This window comes from Vicugna pacos, chromosome 17 (genome assembly GCF_048564905.1).
Source record: "Vicugna pacos chromosome 17, VicPac4, whole genome shotgun sequence".
Lineage (NCBI taxonomy): Eukaryota > Metazoa > Chordata > Mammalia > Artiodactyla > Camelidae > Vicugna > Vicugna pacos.
This window is the reverse complement of record NC_133003.1, coordinates 20,068,223-20,087,714: the sequence shown is the minus strand read 5'-3', so window position 1 is coordinate 20,087,714 and position 19,492 is coordinate 20,068,223. Positions and strand designations below refer to the sequence as shown.

The following is a 19,492-nucleotide window of genomic DNA, read 5'->3' as shown; positions in this document are numbered from 1 at the left end:
AGGCAAAAACTCTGGCAGTTAAACTGATATTTTTGATAGTATGATGCATCCTGCAGAGGTGTTACATATGGGGAAACTCTACATCATAGAAGTGATGAAATGTGGTGGTTCTAAGATCACATCTGTGAAGTGTTAAGTGATTTTGAAGAAGACAAAGTGTTTAACCCTGGTGCTACTTCAGATCTCATCCATGTATTGCCAGGATTTTTCCCCTTCATTACTTCGTTTTGTATGGCTACCGTGAACACTGGTGAATGGACTGAATTATGGTGGAGTTGAGCCTACATTTAAGGAAAGAATTTTTTGTACATTTCTTTTAAAGGGCATTTAAGACAGATTATTGTACTCCAGTCTTGCCGTATAGCCTACAGAGTGACCTGCTTAAAATGCAAATCTGGCTGTCATATCCTACAGCCCTTCTGTACCTTCTTTTTCCCCTGTATGCTTTAACACATTGGTGTGCACCAGACTTTTGGTTTCTGATTCCTCAGTTGGAACACAGTGTGGTCACGTTTGCTAGAATGTAACTGTGAGCTTAAGAGCGCTGCATGCTCTGCTATGGAGCAGAATGTATATCTTGCCTTCAACAAAGGGACTGTTGAATGGACACCAGAACATGTTGAGAACTGCTAATTCATAAGATAAAATGTTTCTCATCATAAGAGACCTGGCCACTGCCTCCTACTTCACCTAATTATTGGCTTCTTTCTGCCTTAAACTTTATACTCAGGTGATACTGAACTGTTTATAGTTTCCTTGCACATATTTGTTCTATGTTTTTAATCTCTATACCTGCATTGCCTGGGATTTTCCTCTGCTTAGGATCTCATTGCAAATATATTCTTCAAAAAACTATTTTTTTCTTTAGAAATGATTTTTTGCATTCCTATCTTTCCATGCAACTGAGTTGCTTATCTTCCTCTTTGCTGTTACACTGTGCATATTTCTATCCTTGTATTTACTCCATTATGTTGGAATTACTTTTATAGCAAGATTGTGTTTACAGGGAACTGTCAGAGCTTCTTGAGGGCACGGACTTGGCTTTATTCACCTTTTCTCTCCAGCACCTAGCACAGTGCATGGCACTATCTTCGTTAAATTATTTGCTATAGTAAATGTAACTGAGGCTAGAAGGAACAGACAATCTGCATAGAATATACCTGTAGGTTGTAGATATGCTAAGTTTTAGTAAAAAAAAAAAATTACATTTTAATCAGTTTTAAGTATTTATGATTTCTTTTTGTTCTTTTGCATGCTTCCTTGGCTGGATGGCAATAGAGAAGAAGAAAATGAGGTAAGTATAGTTTAATTAGGTATTCAGTGATCATGGGATTGAAAACATTCAAAAGGTAGCTGTCGTTTTGAATGTGAAATGAAGTAATAGTTTTCGCTTAATTTTGTTTTTGGATCTATGGTAACTCATTTCAGTGAGGGATGTTGTTTATGGCAGGAAACTGGTTTTTAAACTTGGGAGCTTCAAGAGCTTTAGTCAAGGTAAAGGAAGCTGGCAACTTTGGAGACAGCTTTTTACTTGTTTTTATGTATTGAGTTTCCATGTAAGGTTTAATATGAAAAGTGAATTCATTTTCTTAAAAAGTATTTGAAGACCACCCTGCTGTATGATAATGCATGTGAAAACATTTACTGTCCCACTTAAATGGTTGCTACATAATTTTGAAAACTAATTTCATATTTTACCATATTGGAGGGGAAAACTATTCTTTTAAATAGCCGGAGTTGATTGAAGACCATCAATCAGAAAAATGTTGTAGATGACATATGTACCATCTTTAATTTAGGCTTGAGTTTGTTGGTGTAGATTTTTCTGATGTTCTCTCTATAACTTAGGTTATGCCTTTAACTTCTAAAGCTCACCATTTCCTTTGGTGGTTTGGCAAATTTTGGAGGGAGAAGTCTTCTTAGATATATTCTTTGTAGTTGTTACTTGCAGTAGAATCAGACTATAAATTAGCATGGCCTTGGTGTGTGGGGCTCAGGCAGACACAGCAGTAGTGTACCAGGGCAGAGTGATTTCCAGAAAGGCAGAAAGGTCTGCTTCTCATTTGGTTTCCTTATCTGTGAAATGAGTGAGATGGGACACTGCTCTGCAGCAGTGGTTTCCCAAATCTAGGAAGTCCATCAGAATTGCCCGAGGTGCTTATTTTCAAAAAACAAAAAATAAACTTTCTTGTTCACCTTAGAGCTGTTGAATTGATACTCCCTGGAGTTTTGTCATAGATCTGTATTTCTGCCAAGCACCTAAGTGATTCTGTGTGATGCCAGGAGACCACTGGTTATAATGACTTCTGATGTTTCTTCTCAGATAGAACACAAGAACTAACTGTTTTCATTACAGAGGTAGATGTTAGCTATTTTTCTCTATCCACATGTCCTTTTGTATTATCTTGAAATACACATCAGATTTTAAAAAATATTCTCGTTAAAAATTCTGCCTCCAAAATAGTTATAAAACTGGATAAAATTCTTTATGTAAGAGACAAAAAGAATGGAAAAATATGGGTAATTGTTGAAACTGGGACTGAGTACTTAGAGGTTTATTATACTAGTCTCTATATTTTTGAGTATATTTGAAACTTTCCATAATAGTTTTTAAAAATGTTTATATAGCTTAGTCTAATTCATGCTGTTTGTCATTAAAAAGGACTTTTCATTTCCCTGACATTTTAAACTGTGATGCTAGCCTGAACTTTATTGTAGTAATAACTGCTTTTTTTGTTCATTTATAGGCAAAGATTGAAAATGTGCAGAAAACAGGTTTCATCAAAGGACCAATGTTCAAAGGTGTTGCTTCTAGTCGGTTTTTGCCCAAAGGCACCAAGACAAAAGTTAATTTGGAGGAACAGGGACGGCAGAAGGTATCATTCAGCTTCAGCCTTACAAAGAAAACTTTGCAGAACAGGTTTCTGGCTGCACTTGGGAATGAAAAGCAGAATGATACTCCAAACTCTCCAGCTGTACCTCTTCAAGTAGACTCAACACCTAAAATTAAAACAGACATTGGAGATACCTTAACTACTGCAGAAGAATCTTCCCCACCAAAATCAAGGGTAGAATTGGGCAAAATTCACTTTAAGAAACATCTGCTTCATGTAACATCCAGGCCACTGTTGACTGCTACCACAGCAGTGGCGTCTCCACCTCCTCCCATAGTACCATTACCAGCAATCATAGCAGAATCAACAACTGTAGACTCTCCACCTTCATCTCCACCTCCACCACCTCCACCTCCCCAAGCTGCAACACCCCCATCACCAGCACCAGTAACAGAGCCAGTGGCCTTGCCACACACACCAATAACAGTTCTGATGACAGCACCGGTAGATGTATCCACTAGAGCCTTGAAGGAACCACCAGTTAAAATTGTACCAGAATCTTCAGAAGTGGACACTAAGCAGGACTCTGTATCCAATAGTTCAGAAGAACATGTAAGTCAAAATTTGAATGAGCAAACAGATATTCCTTCACAAAAAGAAGATTCCCATATTGGGAAGGAAGAAATTCCAGATAGTTCTAAGAGTAGTCTGGTCTCTAAAAAAACAGGTTCTAAGAAGAAATCCTCACAATCTGAAGGCACCTTTCTTGGTTCAGAATCTGATGAAGATTCTGTACGGACTTCTTCAAGTCAAAGATCCCATGATTTAAAATTTTCAGCAAGCATTGAAAAAGAAAGAGATTCAAAAAAGAGCTTAGCACCTTTAAAAAGTGAGGATTTAGGGAAATCGTCACGATCTAAAACAGAGAGAGATGATAAATATTTTAGCTACTCAAAACTTGAAAGAGATACTCGGTATATATCTTCTCGCTGTAGATCAGAGAGAGAGCGAAGGCGGAGCAGATCTCGTTCTAGATCTGACAGAGGCTCTAGAACTAGTTCATCTTATTCCCGATCAGAACGATCCCATTATTACGACTCTGATCGTCGCTACCATAGGAGTTCCCCTTATCGAGAGAGGGCACGCTATTCTCGGCTGTATACAGATAACAGGGCACGAGAGAGTTCTGACTCAGAAGATGAGTATAAAAAGACATACTCAAGGAGAACGTCATCTCATTCCTCATCTTACAGAGACCTAAGGACATCATCATCCTATTCTAAATCTGATCGGGACTGTAAAACTGAGTCCTCTTACATAGAGATGGAGAGAAGAGGAAAGTATTCTTCAAAATTAGAAAGAGAATCCAAAAGGACTTCAGAAAATGAAGCAGTGAAAAGATGTTCTCCCCCTAATGAACTGGGATTCCGACGGGGATCATCATATTCCAAGCATGATAACAGTGTTTCCCGTTATAAATCTGCCCCTTCAAAACCTATATCCAAGTCTGATAAATTTAAAAATTCTTTCTGTTGTACAGAACTGAATGAGGAAATCAAACAGTCTCATTCTTTTAGTTTACAGACTCCTTGTTCAAAAGGTAGTGATTTAAGAATGATTAGTAAAATTCCTGAAAGAGAAAAGACTGGTTCTCCATCTCCATCAAATCGATTAAATGATTCACCTACTTATAAAAAGTCAGATGAATTGCCTATTTTTAAGTCTGAATTTATAGGACAAGATAGCCATGATAGTATTAAGGATTTAAACTCTTTATGTAAAGTGAAGAATGATCAATTAAGAAGTTATTGTCCCACAGAATTAAATATAAATGGATCTCCTGGGGCAGAATCTGATTTGGCAACATTTTGCACTTCAAAAACTGACACTGTTTTGATGTCTTCTGATGACAGTGTGACTGGATCGGAGGTATCCCCTTTGGTCAAAGCATGCATGGTTTCATCAAATGGATTTCAGAATATTAATAGATGTAAAGAAAAAGACTTGACTGATACTTGCATGCAGCATAGTAAGTCAGAAAGCCCTTTTAGAGAAACAGAACCTCTGGTGTCCCCACACCAAGATAAACTTATGTCTTTGCCAGTTAGGACTATAGATTATTCCAAAACAATAGTTAAAGAGCCAGTTGACATGAGAGTTTCTTGCTGTAAAACCAAAGATTCAGATATATACTGTACTTCAAATAACAACCGCCCTTCTTTGTGTCATTCCGAAGCTGAAAATATTGATCCTTTAGTTACGAAGATTTCTTCAAATAGCTTTATGAATGTGCATTTGAAATCGAAAACAGTAATGTGTGATAATAGAAATCTGACAGATCAGCACTCAAAATTTGCATGTGGCGAATATCAGGAGACTGTTGGTAGTACTGGTTCAACTTCTGTTAATCATTTTGATAATTTATATCAACCTATAGGGAGCTCATGTATTGCTTCATCTCTTCAGAATCTTCCACCAGGAATAAAAGTGGACAGTTTAACTCTCTTGCAGTGTGGAGAGAACACATCTCCAGTTTTGGATGCTGTGCTGAAGAGTAAAAGCGCAGAGTTTTTAAAGCATGCAGAGAAAGAAACAATAATAGAAGTAGGTAGTGGCCTTCCTGATTCAGGAAGGGGATTTGCTTCCTGGGAAAACAGGCATAATAATGGGTTGTCTGGGAAATGTGTGCAGGAGGCTCAAGAAGAAGGAAATTCCATATTGCCTGTTAGAAGAGGAAGACCAGAAACCTCTTTAGATGAAGAAGGTGGAAGAGGACATGCACATACTTCTGATGATTCAGAAGTTGTGTTTTCTTCTTGTGATTTAAATTTAACCATGGAGGACAGTGATGGTGTAACATATACCTTAAAATGTGACAGTAGTGGTCACGCCTCAGAGATTGTGTCTACTGTTCATGAAGATTATTCTGGTTCTTCGGAAAGTTCAAGTGATGAAAGTGATTCAGAAGATACAGATTCTGATGATAGCAGTATTCCAAGAAACCGTCTTCAATCTGTTGTGGTTGTGCCAAAAAATTCTACTTTGCCCATGGAAGAAACAAGTCCTTGTTCTTCTCGGAGCAGTCAAAGTTACAGACACTATTCTGACCACTGGGAAGATGAGAGATTGGAGCCAAGGAGACATTCATATGAGGAAAAATTTGAGAGTATAGCAAGTAAAGCCTGTCCTCAAACTGAGAAGTTCTTCCTTCATAAAGGAGCAGAGAAGAATCCAGAAATTTCTTTTACACAGCCCAGTCGAAAACAAATAGATAATCACCTGTCTGAAATTGCTCATCCTCAGAGTGATGGGGTTGATAGTACAAGTCATTCAGACGTGAAATCTGACCTTCTAGGTCATCCAAATTTTGAGGGAATAGTGAAAGCCAAAATAGCTTCTAGGCAGCAAGAAGAGCTGCCAGTTTATTCTTCTGATGATTTTGAAGGTGTCTCAAATAAGTCTCGGCAACAGACTACTTTCTCCAACAGGCCAGACAGTAGACTGGGGAAAACAGAGCTAAGTTTTTCTTCCTCTTGTGAGGTATCTCGAGTGGATGGTTTCCATTCATCAGAAGAGCTCAGAAACCTAGGGTGGGACTTCTCTCAACAAGAAAAGCCTACTACCACATACCAGCAACCTGACAGCAGCTATGGAGCCTGTGGTGGACATAAGTATCAGCAAAGTACAGAACAGTATAGTGGGACACGTAATTATTGGCAAGGCAATGGCTACTGGGATCCAAGATCAGCAGGTAGACCTCCTGGAACTGGGGTTGTGTATGATCGAATTCAGGGACAGGTACCAGATTCCTTAACAGATGACCGTGAAGAGGAGGAGAATTGGGATCAACATGCAGGATCTCACTTTTCAAGCCAGGCCAGTAAATTTTTTCTATCCCTTCAGAAGGACAAGGGGTCAGTTCAAGCACCTGAAATAAGCAGCAATTCCATTAAGGACTCTTTAGCTGTGAATGAAAAGAAAGATCTTTCGAAAAACTTAGAAAAAAATGATATGAAAGATAGAGGACCTCTTAAGAAAAGGAGACAGGAATTGGAGAGTGATTCTGAAAGTGATGGTGAGCTTCAGGACAGAAAGAAAGTCAGAGTGGAAGTAGAGCAGGGAGAGACAGCAGTGCCCTTAGGTTCAGCGCTAGTTGGGCCTTCCTGCGTCATGGAGGACTTCAGGGACCCACAGCGGTGGAAGGAATGTGCCAAGCAAGGGAAGATGCCTTGTTACTTTGATCTGATTGAAGAAAATGTTTATTTAACAGAAAGGTAAGCCAAATTAATATGTGCTTGTCAAGTTTTAACCTCTTTTTGTGGGAGAAAAAAATTGGCTTTCAAAAGTTCAGAGTATATGAGTTCAATTGTATGAAATACAATTGTGATAAAATGTAAATTTAAAAATCTGCCAAGTATATATACCTATTTAGATTTGATGGCATAGAGTCCCTCCCCCATTTATTTATTTTTTTTTTCCCTAAGAAGGAAATGTCTAATTCTTTTTTTGGTCTCATTACCTCTTTGGTTCTAAAAGTATAGTTTAGACCAGTCCAATTTTTCTTAAACTTCTTTTACATATGAAACTGTGACAGAAAGTTAAACAAAACTCTCCAGCAAAATAACCTCTTAGAGAAGGAAAAGTAGTTAATGTTGGTTAAGGATTTTTTTCTTTACTTCATACTGAACATTTTTGAAAAATATGTTTAGGTACTTTATAAAGCTGGAACTAGATTAGAACTTAGTTTTCTTTTGTCATGTTTTTAAATCAGTTGCTAATAGATTTAACTTGACAATAGCATAACAGATTTTTAAGAAATAAATGAAGAAATGGTTTACCACAAATCCCCAACATGAAACAAGATATAATGGGAATAGTATAATGAAAACATATTCCTCTAGAGGAGAGCTGCTTAGTCTGATCTTTCACCTCTCTTTGATAATCTTCTGTTTTTCCCAGTGTAAATATATGTTAAATATGCCTTAAAAAATTTAACCTAACCACCTAACACCTTTTGGAAATTTCTCTTCTGGTTGAGAATCAACCCAGCCATCACTTTAAGCATTCAAAAAATTTTTAAATGAAGACATTTTTCACTGTGGTTAAGGTAAAAAACTTCATTTTAAAGTTAGACCTGTCAGAAGTTTTTCCTAGATAAAGAGAGCCTCTTACAATTACATTGATTTATATTTAGTTGTAAATTAGGTTTAAATTCAGAATATTGAATATTTTAAGTGGTACTCCTTAGGAACTGTGTGAGTAGAGTGGTGTAACTTTAAGGATATTTGTAAAAGAATAGAAATAAAATTAATCAACCCAACCCTCTGGATTTTATTCAGCAGTGAGTTTCAGATGCATATAAGACTGTACATAATAGATTTGATTGGTGGGAGGCATTAGAGGGCCTTTTTGGAGTGGGAAGCATTTACATATATTCACCATTTTAAGTGTCACCAAGTTTGCCACCAAGAAGCAAATTATTGTAAAATAGCCTGAGCATGTTTATGTCGAATGAAAATAGGCTTCCTGAAAGAAATCTGCCCATTAGTACTGATCTGGCCTTCTGGAGCAATACAAAATATAGCCACTGCTGATTCTTCAAAGTTACAGCTTTCTAAGTACTTGTCAATAGGTACTTTGCTTATCTTTAGTTATTTTTCTTCACGTTCAACATATTCTTACACTCATTAATGAATTATATTCTTAATTGATCTCAGATGAATCATTCTTGTTACTCAAACTTAGTGGACACTATCATGACATTCTTTAGGTACTTTATAAAGCTGGGACTGTGATAGGACATATGTTGAAGGTGAAAGCAGATTAGTTAGGAGATTAAGACAGCCACTTAGAGCAGCTGTGATCTTCACTTGTCTGATAGTTGGAAAGTAAATCATATTTCCATAATCTTAAGGAGGAGATCTTATTTATCCTTCTTTGAATTTTTTTTCTTCTTTTTGCCAAGGATCAAAAAATAGAGTTCAACAGAAAGGCCAGTAAATTATCTTATTTTCACTTTTGCTTTGCAGAGTCTGGCATAGATTTTCATGAACCCAGTTAATTTTGAAGTTTCCCTTCTCCCCCCAAATCTGCCTTGAGAAAGTCTAGCCCTCTGTAATAATAGTATTCTATGAAAATATATACATCATTCTTTTTTTAATCATTCAGTTTTTTAAAAGCAGGATTTGTACAAAAGTGATGTTACTGAAGGAGTCTCTAAAAGATTTGATTAAGCTGAATTCTTAATTAAAAACTTTTTTAACCAACTCCTTTTCTTCAGCCTTCTATCTCAACTATTATTTGTACATCCATGAGTACTGATTCTTAAACTTTGATTAATCAGCTGTGTTACTGTTTGATACTCACGAGTTTTCTTATTTTTCTCCAGAGCCAAATATGACCATTAACACTTGAAATTGCTCAGAATTTGAGGCTTAGCTGACAAGAACTAGGAAATAAGGACTAAATCCAAATGACAGACATGAACTTACCCATCCTCCCATTTGCTAGGGCTGAGGTTGTTTCTCTCACCTATTTTGCAGCACAGTTCATAGTGTTTTCAGTCTCAAAAATGTTAGTGATTAGATGTTTTCTTCCTTTTGAATTATTGACTTGGCTAGAATTATTAAATGTAAAACTAATGAGATTTAGCACATATTTGATTAATATATGTTACATCATTGCCAGGGCATTTATTTAACCAATTTTAATACAACTTCTACCCAACAGAAAGAAGAATAAATCCCATCGGGATATTAAGCGAATGCAGTGTGAGTGTACACCTCTTTCTAAAGATGAAAGAGCTCAAGGTGAAATAGCATGTGGGGAAGATTGTCTTAATCGTCTCCTCATGATTGAATGGTAAGTAAACTAGAATACTCTGCCTTTAAATGTCTCTAAATATTAGAAAGCATTATTAATGAAGAGTAAAATTTAACTTCTCTCCTTCTACCTGTTGGTGAGTATTTATAAGCAATGAAATCTCTCATGTGTAATAACATTTACAAGGAGACAGATTTCCTTTGCATTGTGCATTGTTACACTTTGTAAGTGCTCTGTAAAGTAGCCCTAACACTAACATAGTAATATTAATTTTTATCCAGTCTCCTTTTATCTCTTGTAAGATTCATGTCCTGAGAGATGGATATTGGTACTTTTTAGCTTTTACTATAGAATGAGCTAAAATCCAGACATCTCAAAAGTACTTAAAGTAAGATGCCTTCCTCTCCTAAACCTCAGTCCCTCTAATTGTTATCTTTCCAGATGAGCCTATACCAGCATAGGTGGACATTTCCTCTTTTTATGAACAGAAATGAAATTTTACTATATGTACTTTTTGGAACTTTGTTCCCCCTCACCCCCCACCTTTTATTTTGTTATTTTATTTTTATTTACTTTTGGGGAGGAGGGTATATATGTTTATTTATTTTTTAGAAGAGGTACTAGGGATTGAACCTAGGACCTTGTGCATGCTAAGCATGTGCTCTACCACTTGAGCTATACCCTCCCCCAACACACACTCTTAACTGAATATGTTTTGGAGACCTATTCAGAGCTACACATTTAGACCTACCTGAATCTTTTCTCTTGGCTACAAGGTGTATTCTGGTCATAGTTAACCCAAAGTTATTAATCTTCTCTTGATAGACATTTGCTTCTGTGTTTTTCATATAAACAGTAAATATCTTTACATTAAAAATATGTTTTTTTAACCAATCTGATTGAAAATTGTATCCTTATTTTCATGGAAAGAATATTAAGGTGGTTTACAGTATAGGTACCTTATTTTTAGTGTTAATGAAATGTTTTCTTTTAAAGCTCAGTTTTGGTTTTGCTTATGTTATAGTGTTACAAAAAAACCATGTACCTTAAAAAAGAAAACGAAAACATTTTTGGTATTTTTTAATGTAAACTGAAAGCAGAGGTGATGTAAACATGTAAGAAGAGGAAACATAACAGCACTGTTCTAATTTCATGTTGTTGCCCTAGTCTCTGCATTCTTCTGGCTTTTCCTGCCAACCTTGCTGAGCAGATATGCAATACAGAATTTCTGTTTTCATGTTATTCCCATGCTCCAACTTTTAGTAATTCTCAGGATTAGGTTAAAATGTAGCCTGGTATTGAGAGCCCTTCAGTATATCAACAACCTGCCTTTTCATTTTCCAGCAACCCACCTTTCTTATCAGCTATCCTTAGCTGTTTTATTCCCCTTTCCTCAAGTATGCCTTGATTCCTATTTCTGCATACAGGTGGCCACTGTTGTTTTATCTCTTGTTTTCCTTATCTATCTGTATCCTATGTGTCATCAGACATTCTGCTTTAATCCTACTCCCTCCTGAAGGCTCTTTATTGCTTCACTACAAAATGAATCCTCTATTCTTCGGGCATTTGTAGAACTATTACTTACTGCTGATTTAGGTATGAATAATAATGTATTGGAAATAATCGGTAATTTCTATTGTAGCCTTACTCAATATTAAAAGCCTTTGTATCTGTCAGCTTTGGAATATTAAGAATTCAGTAAATGTTTGATTTTATTTTTATTCCAGGACCCATGGGAGAAGAGTCTTGCCACTTTATATTGTATTCACTCTGAACAATGATAGGTTTAATGATGACTTTGATTTCCCTTAAATGGAGATCAAGTAGTTAGCTACATTCAGAAGGTGAAATTAATGATTACTAGAGTGGAATGTAAGAGAAGGTGCACTGTTGGAAAATAAATAAATAAGTTGTCAGAGTACTGCAAGCTTAACCTGCAGCCTGGAAATGTATCTTGAGACACTCAGGGAGTGGGTGATGACCAGATGACAAAGCTGTATTGTGGGCATGATCTGTTCAAGTAATAGAGTAGACACTCAGTCTAAGGAATCCCTTCATGATGTAAAGAATTATTGAGGAAGGCTCACTGGGAGGTTTACCGCACATATGCTGATTATGCCATAAAGATATGGATATATTTACATAACACATTCTAATGAACACGTTTTTGCTCTTTTGCTGCTTTGAAGAATTAATTTGCTCCATTTTTCATTTCAGTTCTTCCCGGTGTCCAAATGGGGATTATTGTTCCAATAGACGGTTTCAGAGAAAACAGCATGCAGACGTGGAAGTCATACTCACAGAAAAGAAAGGCTGGGGCTTGAGAGCTGCTAAAGACCTTCCTTCGTAAGTTATGTTTTAATCACCTTTCACTTCATTTGTTCTGTTGAAGTTAGATACTTTGTAGGAAGATAATTTGTCTTTTACACTCAAGTTTAATAATGATTATGTGCAGGATAACCACTTGGTAGGTAGTTTGTTTTTTCAGAAATTAATAAGAAATCTCCTCTGCCTATATATAAGAGAGCAGTTTTTCACTGGTGACATTTGGGTAGACACATCCTTCTCTGATAGTTATGTTACTTTAAATTCCAAGTAATTACCAGGTGTTTTCTGTAGACCCCCAGAATCCTTTGAAATTCTATAAAAAGGAGTTGGGATAGAATCTATTAGTCTATATAAAATTGAGTTGGGATAAGAGTAGAAGAGAGTATTTGAAGATATTAAGGCTGAGAATTAAAGCATACTTGACAATCAGTAAACATTTTTTAATGAATAAATGTTGCCTTCTGCCTAACTCATGTAACTTGTATATGTAATGCAGTAAAAGTTTCAGTTTATTTTCTACCATATTCAGCATTTTTAACCATGAGTTTTCTTACATATAGCATATTTAAGTATTATAAAGTTGAGTGCTCTTTTTCTTTAAACATATACAGATTACATGTGTTTATGAATGAAGAATTTTTTTAAATGCATCAAAGGAATAAAGGAAGAAAATAAAATATTTACTGGATTCTAGTGATGTAAGCACAACTACTCTTTCAGAATCCTAAGCATATGGCCATACTTGGATGGTAATTGGGTGGAGTGAGGGATTTTAGTCTGTTTATTATGGGGATTCAGAGAAACCAGGTAACAAACAACCTGGTAATAATAACCATTACCACCATCTGGTAATTTAGTTTTCTGACAGGAATTCTCATACATTTTGACAGCCAAATCATTCTGTTTTTATTGTCAAAATAGGGAATGGTGTTCATATTCCTCTATCCTTTGGGAACCAACCAGAGAAAAGCATACTTAATTATATTAGGAAGTGGATAGTCAGAACCTCATATATTTCCATTTTCTAGTATTATCAAAATATCTTGTTTCACAATTGGTTTTAAATTGTTTCTTTGGAACAAGTATCTTACAGAATCATTTCAGTATGTTCTATATCCAATTCATTGGATCCCATGTAATATTTTAAATAAATAATAGACTGAGCTCCCCTTGAGGACTATTGACATCAAACTCAATACTTCCAAAGGTAGTCCAGTGCATTTCTAAAATCCCTAACTCCGGTCTAGATACAGGTTTTCAGGAATGCTATCTTTTATTCTCCTCAGGCCAGCCAGGCTTTTCTTTTCTCTTTTAGAGTTCCTCCCTCCCTTCCTTCCTTCCTCCCTCCCTCCCTTCCATCCTTTTTTTTAATGAAATCCAGTTTGGACATAAACCTTTCTTGCAGAGATAGTGGTAGGTGATATGTCTGGATGCTGCCTCTTGGCAGAGCCTGCACTAAAACACATAGCTTCAAATTTAGTGTATTTACACTAAATTTGTTATATGCACCAGAGACTCTGATGGCTCAGGAGTCCTTGTCCGTTATGGGGAAGGAGATTGGAGAAGGGAGGAGAGAATGTGTGACTGGTACACACAGAGGTTAAAATTTCCTAAAGCTGTTTAGCTTCCCTCAGCTACTCACAAAAGAGCCCTGCTTTGGTAAGATATACCAGGACTTAATATTTCCATGTTTCCCATACCTCCACTCTTACTAACTTTAGTATATGCTGATGGTAATACCATCTAAGGAAGGACTCAGGCTGGCATATAGCCCAAAGTTCAGCATGGCATCATATTTTTGAGGTTTCATCTATGTTTTATAGCATGTGTCAGCACTTAGTTACTTTTTATGTCTGAATAATACTCTGTTGGGTGGATATACCACCTTTTGTTTATCCATTCATCAGTTGATGGACATTTGGGCAAATACAACTTTTCAAAAAGTCTTTTTTTCCCATAACTTTTTTCTTTTTTTTTCCCATAATGTTTTCTGAAAACATTGAGAAGTTGAAAGAATTGAACAGTTCATGCCCATATAACCACCACTTAGGTTCTAAAGTTGTTACCATTTTGCTCTGTTTGCTTTGCTATATATTTATCATCTATCCAACTCTTTGTCCATCCATCAATCCATCTTGTTGATAAATTTTTAAAGGGAGTTGGAGGCATTACCTTTAACCCCTAAACTTTCCATAGCTATAGCTATCTAGCTTTGCAGTGTTGGTGACAATTTCAGTCTCCTGGCCTTCTGCCTGTCACAGTGGAACCCTGTTACCTTTAACAGGCTTTAAGAAGTTTTGTGATGAGAACTCATTTCTGGGAAAAATTTCAGACTTAGAAAAAGATAACTAAGAATTGTTAGATTCTTTGCCTTTACTTTCAGGGCCGTTAGTCATTGCAAGCCATTTTGATGTTCTGGGTTTTTTTGTTTTGTTCTGTTTTTTTGTTGTTGTTTTTCAGTATTTATCATTATCCATTCTGTTTTTAAATTTTTTATTGACATATAGTTGATTTACAATGTTGTGTATGTTCCTGGTATATAGCACAGTGATTCAGTTATACATTCTTTTTCATATTCTTTTTCATTATAAGTTATTACAAGATACTGAAAATAGTTCCCTGTGTGCTATATACAATGGGACCTTGTTGTTAGTATCTATTTTATATATAGAAGTTTGTATCTCCAAATCCCAAACTCCTAATTTATCCCTTCCCCTTTGGTAACCATAAGTTTATTTTCTGTGTCTGTGAGTCTGTTTTTGTAAATAAGTTCATTTGTGTCTTTTTTTTTTTAGATTCCACATATAAATGATATCATATATTTGTCTCTTTCTGACTTCACTTACTATGATAATCTCCAAGTCCATGCAGATTGCGCAGATGGCATCTTTTCATTTTTTTTGGCTGAGTAGTATTTCAGTGTGTGTGTGTGTGTGTGTGTGTGTGTGTACGTACATATGTACGTACCACAACTTCTTTATGCATATCATCTGTTGATGAACATTTAGGTTGCTTCCGTGTCTTGGCCTTTGTAAATAGTGCTGCTGTGAACATAGGGGTACATGTATCTTTTCGAGTGAGAGTTTTCTCCAGATATATGCCAAGAGTGGCATTGCTGGATCATATGGTAAGTCTGTTTTTAGTTTTTTAAGGAATCTCCATACTTTTTTCCATAGTGGCTATACCAAATTACATTCCTACCAACAGTGTAGGAGGATTCCCTTTTCTCCACACCTTCTCTATTATTTATCATTTGTGGACTTTTTAATGATGGCCATTCTGATCAGTGTGAAGTGATACTTTATTGTAGTTTTGATTTGCATTTTTCTGATAATTAGCTCTATTGAGCTTCTTTTCATGTGCCTGTGAGCCATCTGTATGTCTTCATTGGAGAAATGTCTGTTTAGGTCTTCTGCTTGTTTTTTGATTGGGTTGTGGTTTTTTGTTATTAAGTTGTATGAGCTATTTATATATTCTGGAAGTTAAGCCCTTGTCAGTGGCATTGTTTGCAAATATTTTCTATCAGTCTGTAGGTTGTCTTCTCGTTTTGTTTACGGTTTCCTTTGCTGTGTAAAAGCTTTTAAGTTTAATTAGGCCTCATATGTTTGTTTTTGCTTCTATTTCTGTTGCCTTGGTAGACTGACCTAGGACAAAATTGATGCGATTTATGTCAGAATGTTTTGCCTATGTTCTCTTCTAGATTTATGTGCCCTGTCTTATGTTTAAGTCTTTAAGCCATTTTGAGTTTATTTTTGTGTATGGTGTGGGGGAATGTTCTGACTTCATTGATTTACATGGGACTGTCCAGCTTTCCCAACACTACTTGTCAAAGAGACTGTCTTTTCTCCATTGTATGTTCTTGCTTCCTTTGTTGAAGGTTAATTGACCATAGGTGTGTGGGTTTATTTCTGGGTGCTCTGTCCATTGAGCTATATGTCTGTTTTTGTGCCAGTACCATGCTGTTTTAATTACTGTAGCTTTGTAGTATTGTTTGAAATCTGGGTGGGTTATTCCTCCAGCTTCATTCTTTTTCTTCAGTATTGCTTAGGCAGTTCTGGGTCTTTTGTGACTCCAAGTGTATTTTCAGATTATTTGTTCTATTTCTGTGAAAAATGTCCTAGATAATTTGATAGGGATCACATTAAATCTGTAGATTGCTTTGGGTAGTATGGCCATTTAAACAATATTATTCTGATCCAAGAGTGTGGGGTTTCTTTCCATTTCTTTGAATCATCTTCAGTTTCATTTATCAATGTTTTATAGTTCTCAGCATGTAAGTCTTTCATCTCCTTGGTCAGGTTTATTCCTAAGTTTTTTTGTTTTGTTTTGGATACGATTTTAAAAGGGATTTTTTTTTTTTTTTACTTTCCTTTTCTGATATTTCACTGTTAGTGTAAAGAAATGCAACAGATTTCTGTGTCTTAAGTTTGTACCTGCTACCCTGTTGAATTCATTTTCGGCTCTAGTAGTTTTTGTATTAGGAGACTAACACTCGATTAACATCAATGGACATATCTTTCAGACAGAAAACCAGTCAGGCAACAGAGATCCTAAATGACACAATAGAACATCTTTTCAAGCGCACTTGGAACATTTCCTAGGATAGATCACATACTTGAACACAAGACAAGTCTCAACAAATTTAAGAGGATAGAAATTATTTCAAGTATCTTTTCTGACCAAACAGGATGAAACTAGAAATCAACCATAGAAAGGAAAATGAGAAAAAAGTGCTTGCATGGAGGCTAAACAACATGCTTCCAAAAGCATCAATGAATCAGTGATAAATCAAAGAAGAAATTTAAAAATACCTTGAGACAAATGACAATGAAAACAAAACCACACAAAATCTGTGGGATGCAGCAAAAGCATTCCTAAGTGGAAAGTTCTTAGCAATACAGGCTTTCCTCAAAAAAAAAAACAAGAAAAATCTCAAACAACCTAACCTATCATCTAAAAGAACTAGAAAAAGAAGAACAAACAAAACATAAAGTCAGCAGAAGCAAAGAAATAATAAAGATCAGGGAGGAAATAAATAAAGATTAGAAAAATAGAAAAAAACAATAAAACCAAGAGCTGTTTTTTTAAAAGAGTAAACAGTGTTTTTAGTTTTTTTAATTAAGGCATGGAGCTTTTCTAAGAAATCCATGCCTAATTTATCTAACTAGTTTCAAGGACTGAATGATACGCTATTACATTGCCTCATTTAGTTTTTTGGAGGTTAGGCAACTGAAGAGTTTTGAGATTCTTTTCTTAGCTGCTTCATCAAGCCTGACTTTTAGACCCGTGGGTATTGGTGCATCCTTCAGATTTCTTGATGGTGTAAAGTTTCTACTCTTGAATGATTTAGTGGTTCGTTAGGTTCTGGTATTTAACCACTTTTTTAAAATGAAGAGGTGATTTGAGAGCAGTATTATCAGAATTGAATATTTTAGTGTAATAGAAGGGAGTATTTTTATAGTATAAAGGGACAAGCAGTCATTTGGATGGGGTTTAAATCCCAGGCTATAAATCAAGCTTTGTCACCTTGTGCAGATCACCTGACTTCTGTAAATTCCATCTTACCTGTCAAATGGGCATAATATTCTGTCAAATGGGCATAATACCTGTGTCGCAGGGCTTCAGTGAACTTTGAAAGATCCAATTGAGGGAGGAGAATTTAGTTTTTGTTAGGAGAGGAAATGGACATATTTTTTAAAAATGAAGTTCCAGATCCTGGATAAGGTTCATTTTATAGTCATTATCACATTTAATCTACATAGCAGCCTTTGATGTATCTGTCATTTTTCTTTTTCTCAAGGATTGGGACTGATCCTAGACACATAGAGTCCAGTATTTTAAGACCTCAAATTTTGTGATCATTCTAGTGCAGTGCTTACAAAATGATAAGCTTCTGGGATCAGAAAGGGAAATTATTGTTCATAAAGCTAGTAATTTGGAGCAGCAATTGTGAAACATTTCTTGCTTTTAAAATGAGACCCCCCAAAAATTTTTTTGAAAAGAGTAATTTGACTTTTAAGGAGTATCTATGAGTAATCAGATTTTGATTATTAAGACTTAAATGTGTTTGTGATGGACTGCTACACAAAGGTGTATATTCATATATTAATTTCTCTTACCCTGTTTTTGATTTTTGCTTTTTCGCATAATTGTTCTTCATTTTTAACTGCTTTATTTTCTTAACTAAGAGGGTGTAATGTTTTTCAGTTGGCCAGTTAATTACTTCTTTAATAAATACACTGTTTGTGTCAGTATATCATAAACAAAGAGAAATGATTTACATTTTTGCCTTTTTAAAAATCTCTTTGGTTAATGATAGGGCATGTTAATTTTGAAGAGATAAGACAGGGCTTCCAGGTAGTTCGTTTCAGGTCAGAACTTGGGAGCAAAGCATAGAGAGGCATTTGTCCACATGGAGATAATTCTTGGAGTCTTTGATGAGAATGAGCTTCTCTGAAATAGAGGGGGAAGAAATTGAGAATTAATTACTATCTTCAGTAGAGAAAAAGAGGTAAATAACTATGGGAAGAATGATCAAGGATAGAAAGTAAGTGAAAGAAGCCAAGGAGAGAGATTAATCATAATTGTTGATAAATGCCAGAAAACTCAGAGAATGGAGTCAGAGAAAAGGTATATTTGACCTTTAGCATTCTTAGAAACCTTTGAGAGAAAGGTAGTAGAAGGGCTGCTGTATTTAAGTTGACTTCTTTTTATTTGACCATAAAGCATCTAATTTTTTCTTGCCTCTCCGTTTCTCAGCTGTGAATCATTGTTTTCATGATAATGTAAACCAAACTTGAAAAGTTGTTTTAATATTTAGTTAGAGCAAGGATATGCTCTCTGTGTATAAATTATAAAAGCTGCTTAGAATCAGCATTCTTCAAAAAATATTAGGAAAGAGAAAATTAACCTCAATTAGATGATAGGCACTTTACATATATTTTAATTATATCTTGTGTAATAACAAATCTATCCATTTTACAGTAGTTCTTTAAATTCAGTATTTTTGCATAGATATATGTTTTCTATATAGCTCCTAGAAAGGAAATACTGTTTTCTTTTTCATTTGCCAGAAATACCTTTGTCCTGGAGTATTGTGGAGAGGTACTTGATCATAAAGAGTTTAAAGCCCGAGTAAAGGAGTATGCGCGAAACAAAAACATCCACTACTATTTCATGGCCCTGAAGAATGACGAGGTAAGCGGCATGCGTATTTGTTTTGAAACAGATCTGGAAACTGTGGATTATGAAAGGGCCATTGATTGATATGGACTGATTTAAATATATTAAGTGATGAAAATGAGCAGAGCAGTGTGTATAGTTTTTTTCTTACAAAAAAGATGAGGGAGAGGGAGGTATTTACATATATATGTAAAAACTGTAGCTGAGAGGTTGAAAAATATTTATTAAGCTAGTTAAAAGTAACAATAGCCCATTATAGGTTGACGCAAATAACATGCTTTTATCAAAATTAACTATTTTCAAAACTTTTTTTTTTTTTTTTAGTG

General features: G+C 35.5%; 1 protein-coding gene across 6 annotated transcripts in view; it reads left to right on the top strand.

Annotated features, from left to right (window-relative positions):
• SETD2 (SET domain containing 2, histone lysine methyltransferase) overlaps positions 1–19,492 on the top strand; it is a 114,286-nt gene that overhangs the window by 25,975 nt on the left and 68,819 nt on the right. For all 6 annotated transcript variants that reach the window (XR_012060626.1, XR_012060625.1, XM_072941152.1 and 3 more), the window contains 5 exons: positions 1,279–1,294; positions 2,748–7,108; positions 9,564–9,695; positions 11,874–12,002; positions 19,058–19,181. Coding sequence is in view for 4 of the 6 variants with exons in the window: in XM_072941152.1 (XP_072797253.1) it covers positions 1,279–1,294; positions 2,748–7,108; positions 9,564–9,695; positions 11,874–12,002; positions 19,058–19,181 (4,762 nt within the window). In the remaining 2 variants the exon portion in view is untranslated. The remainder of the gene's footprint in view (positions 1–1,278; positions 1,295–2,747; positions 7,109–9,563; positions 9,696–11,873; positions 12,003–19,057; positions 19,182–19,492) is intronic.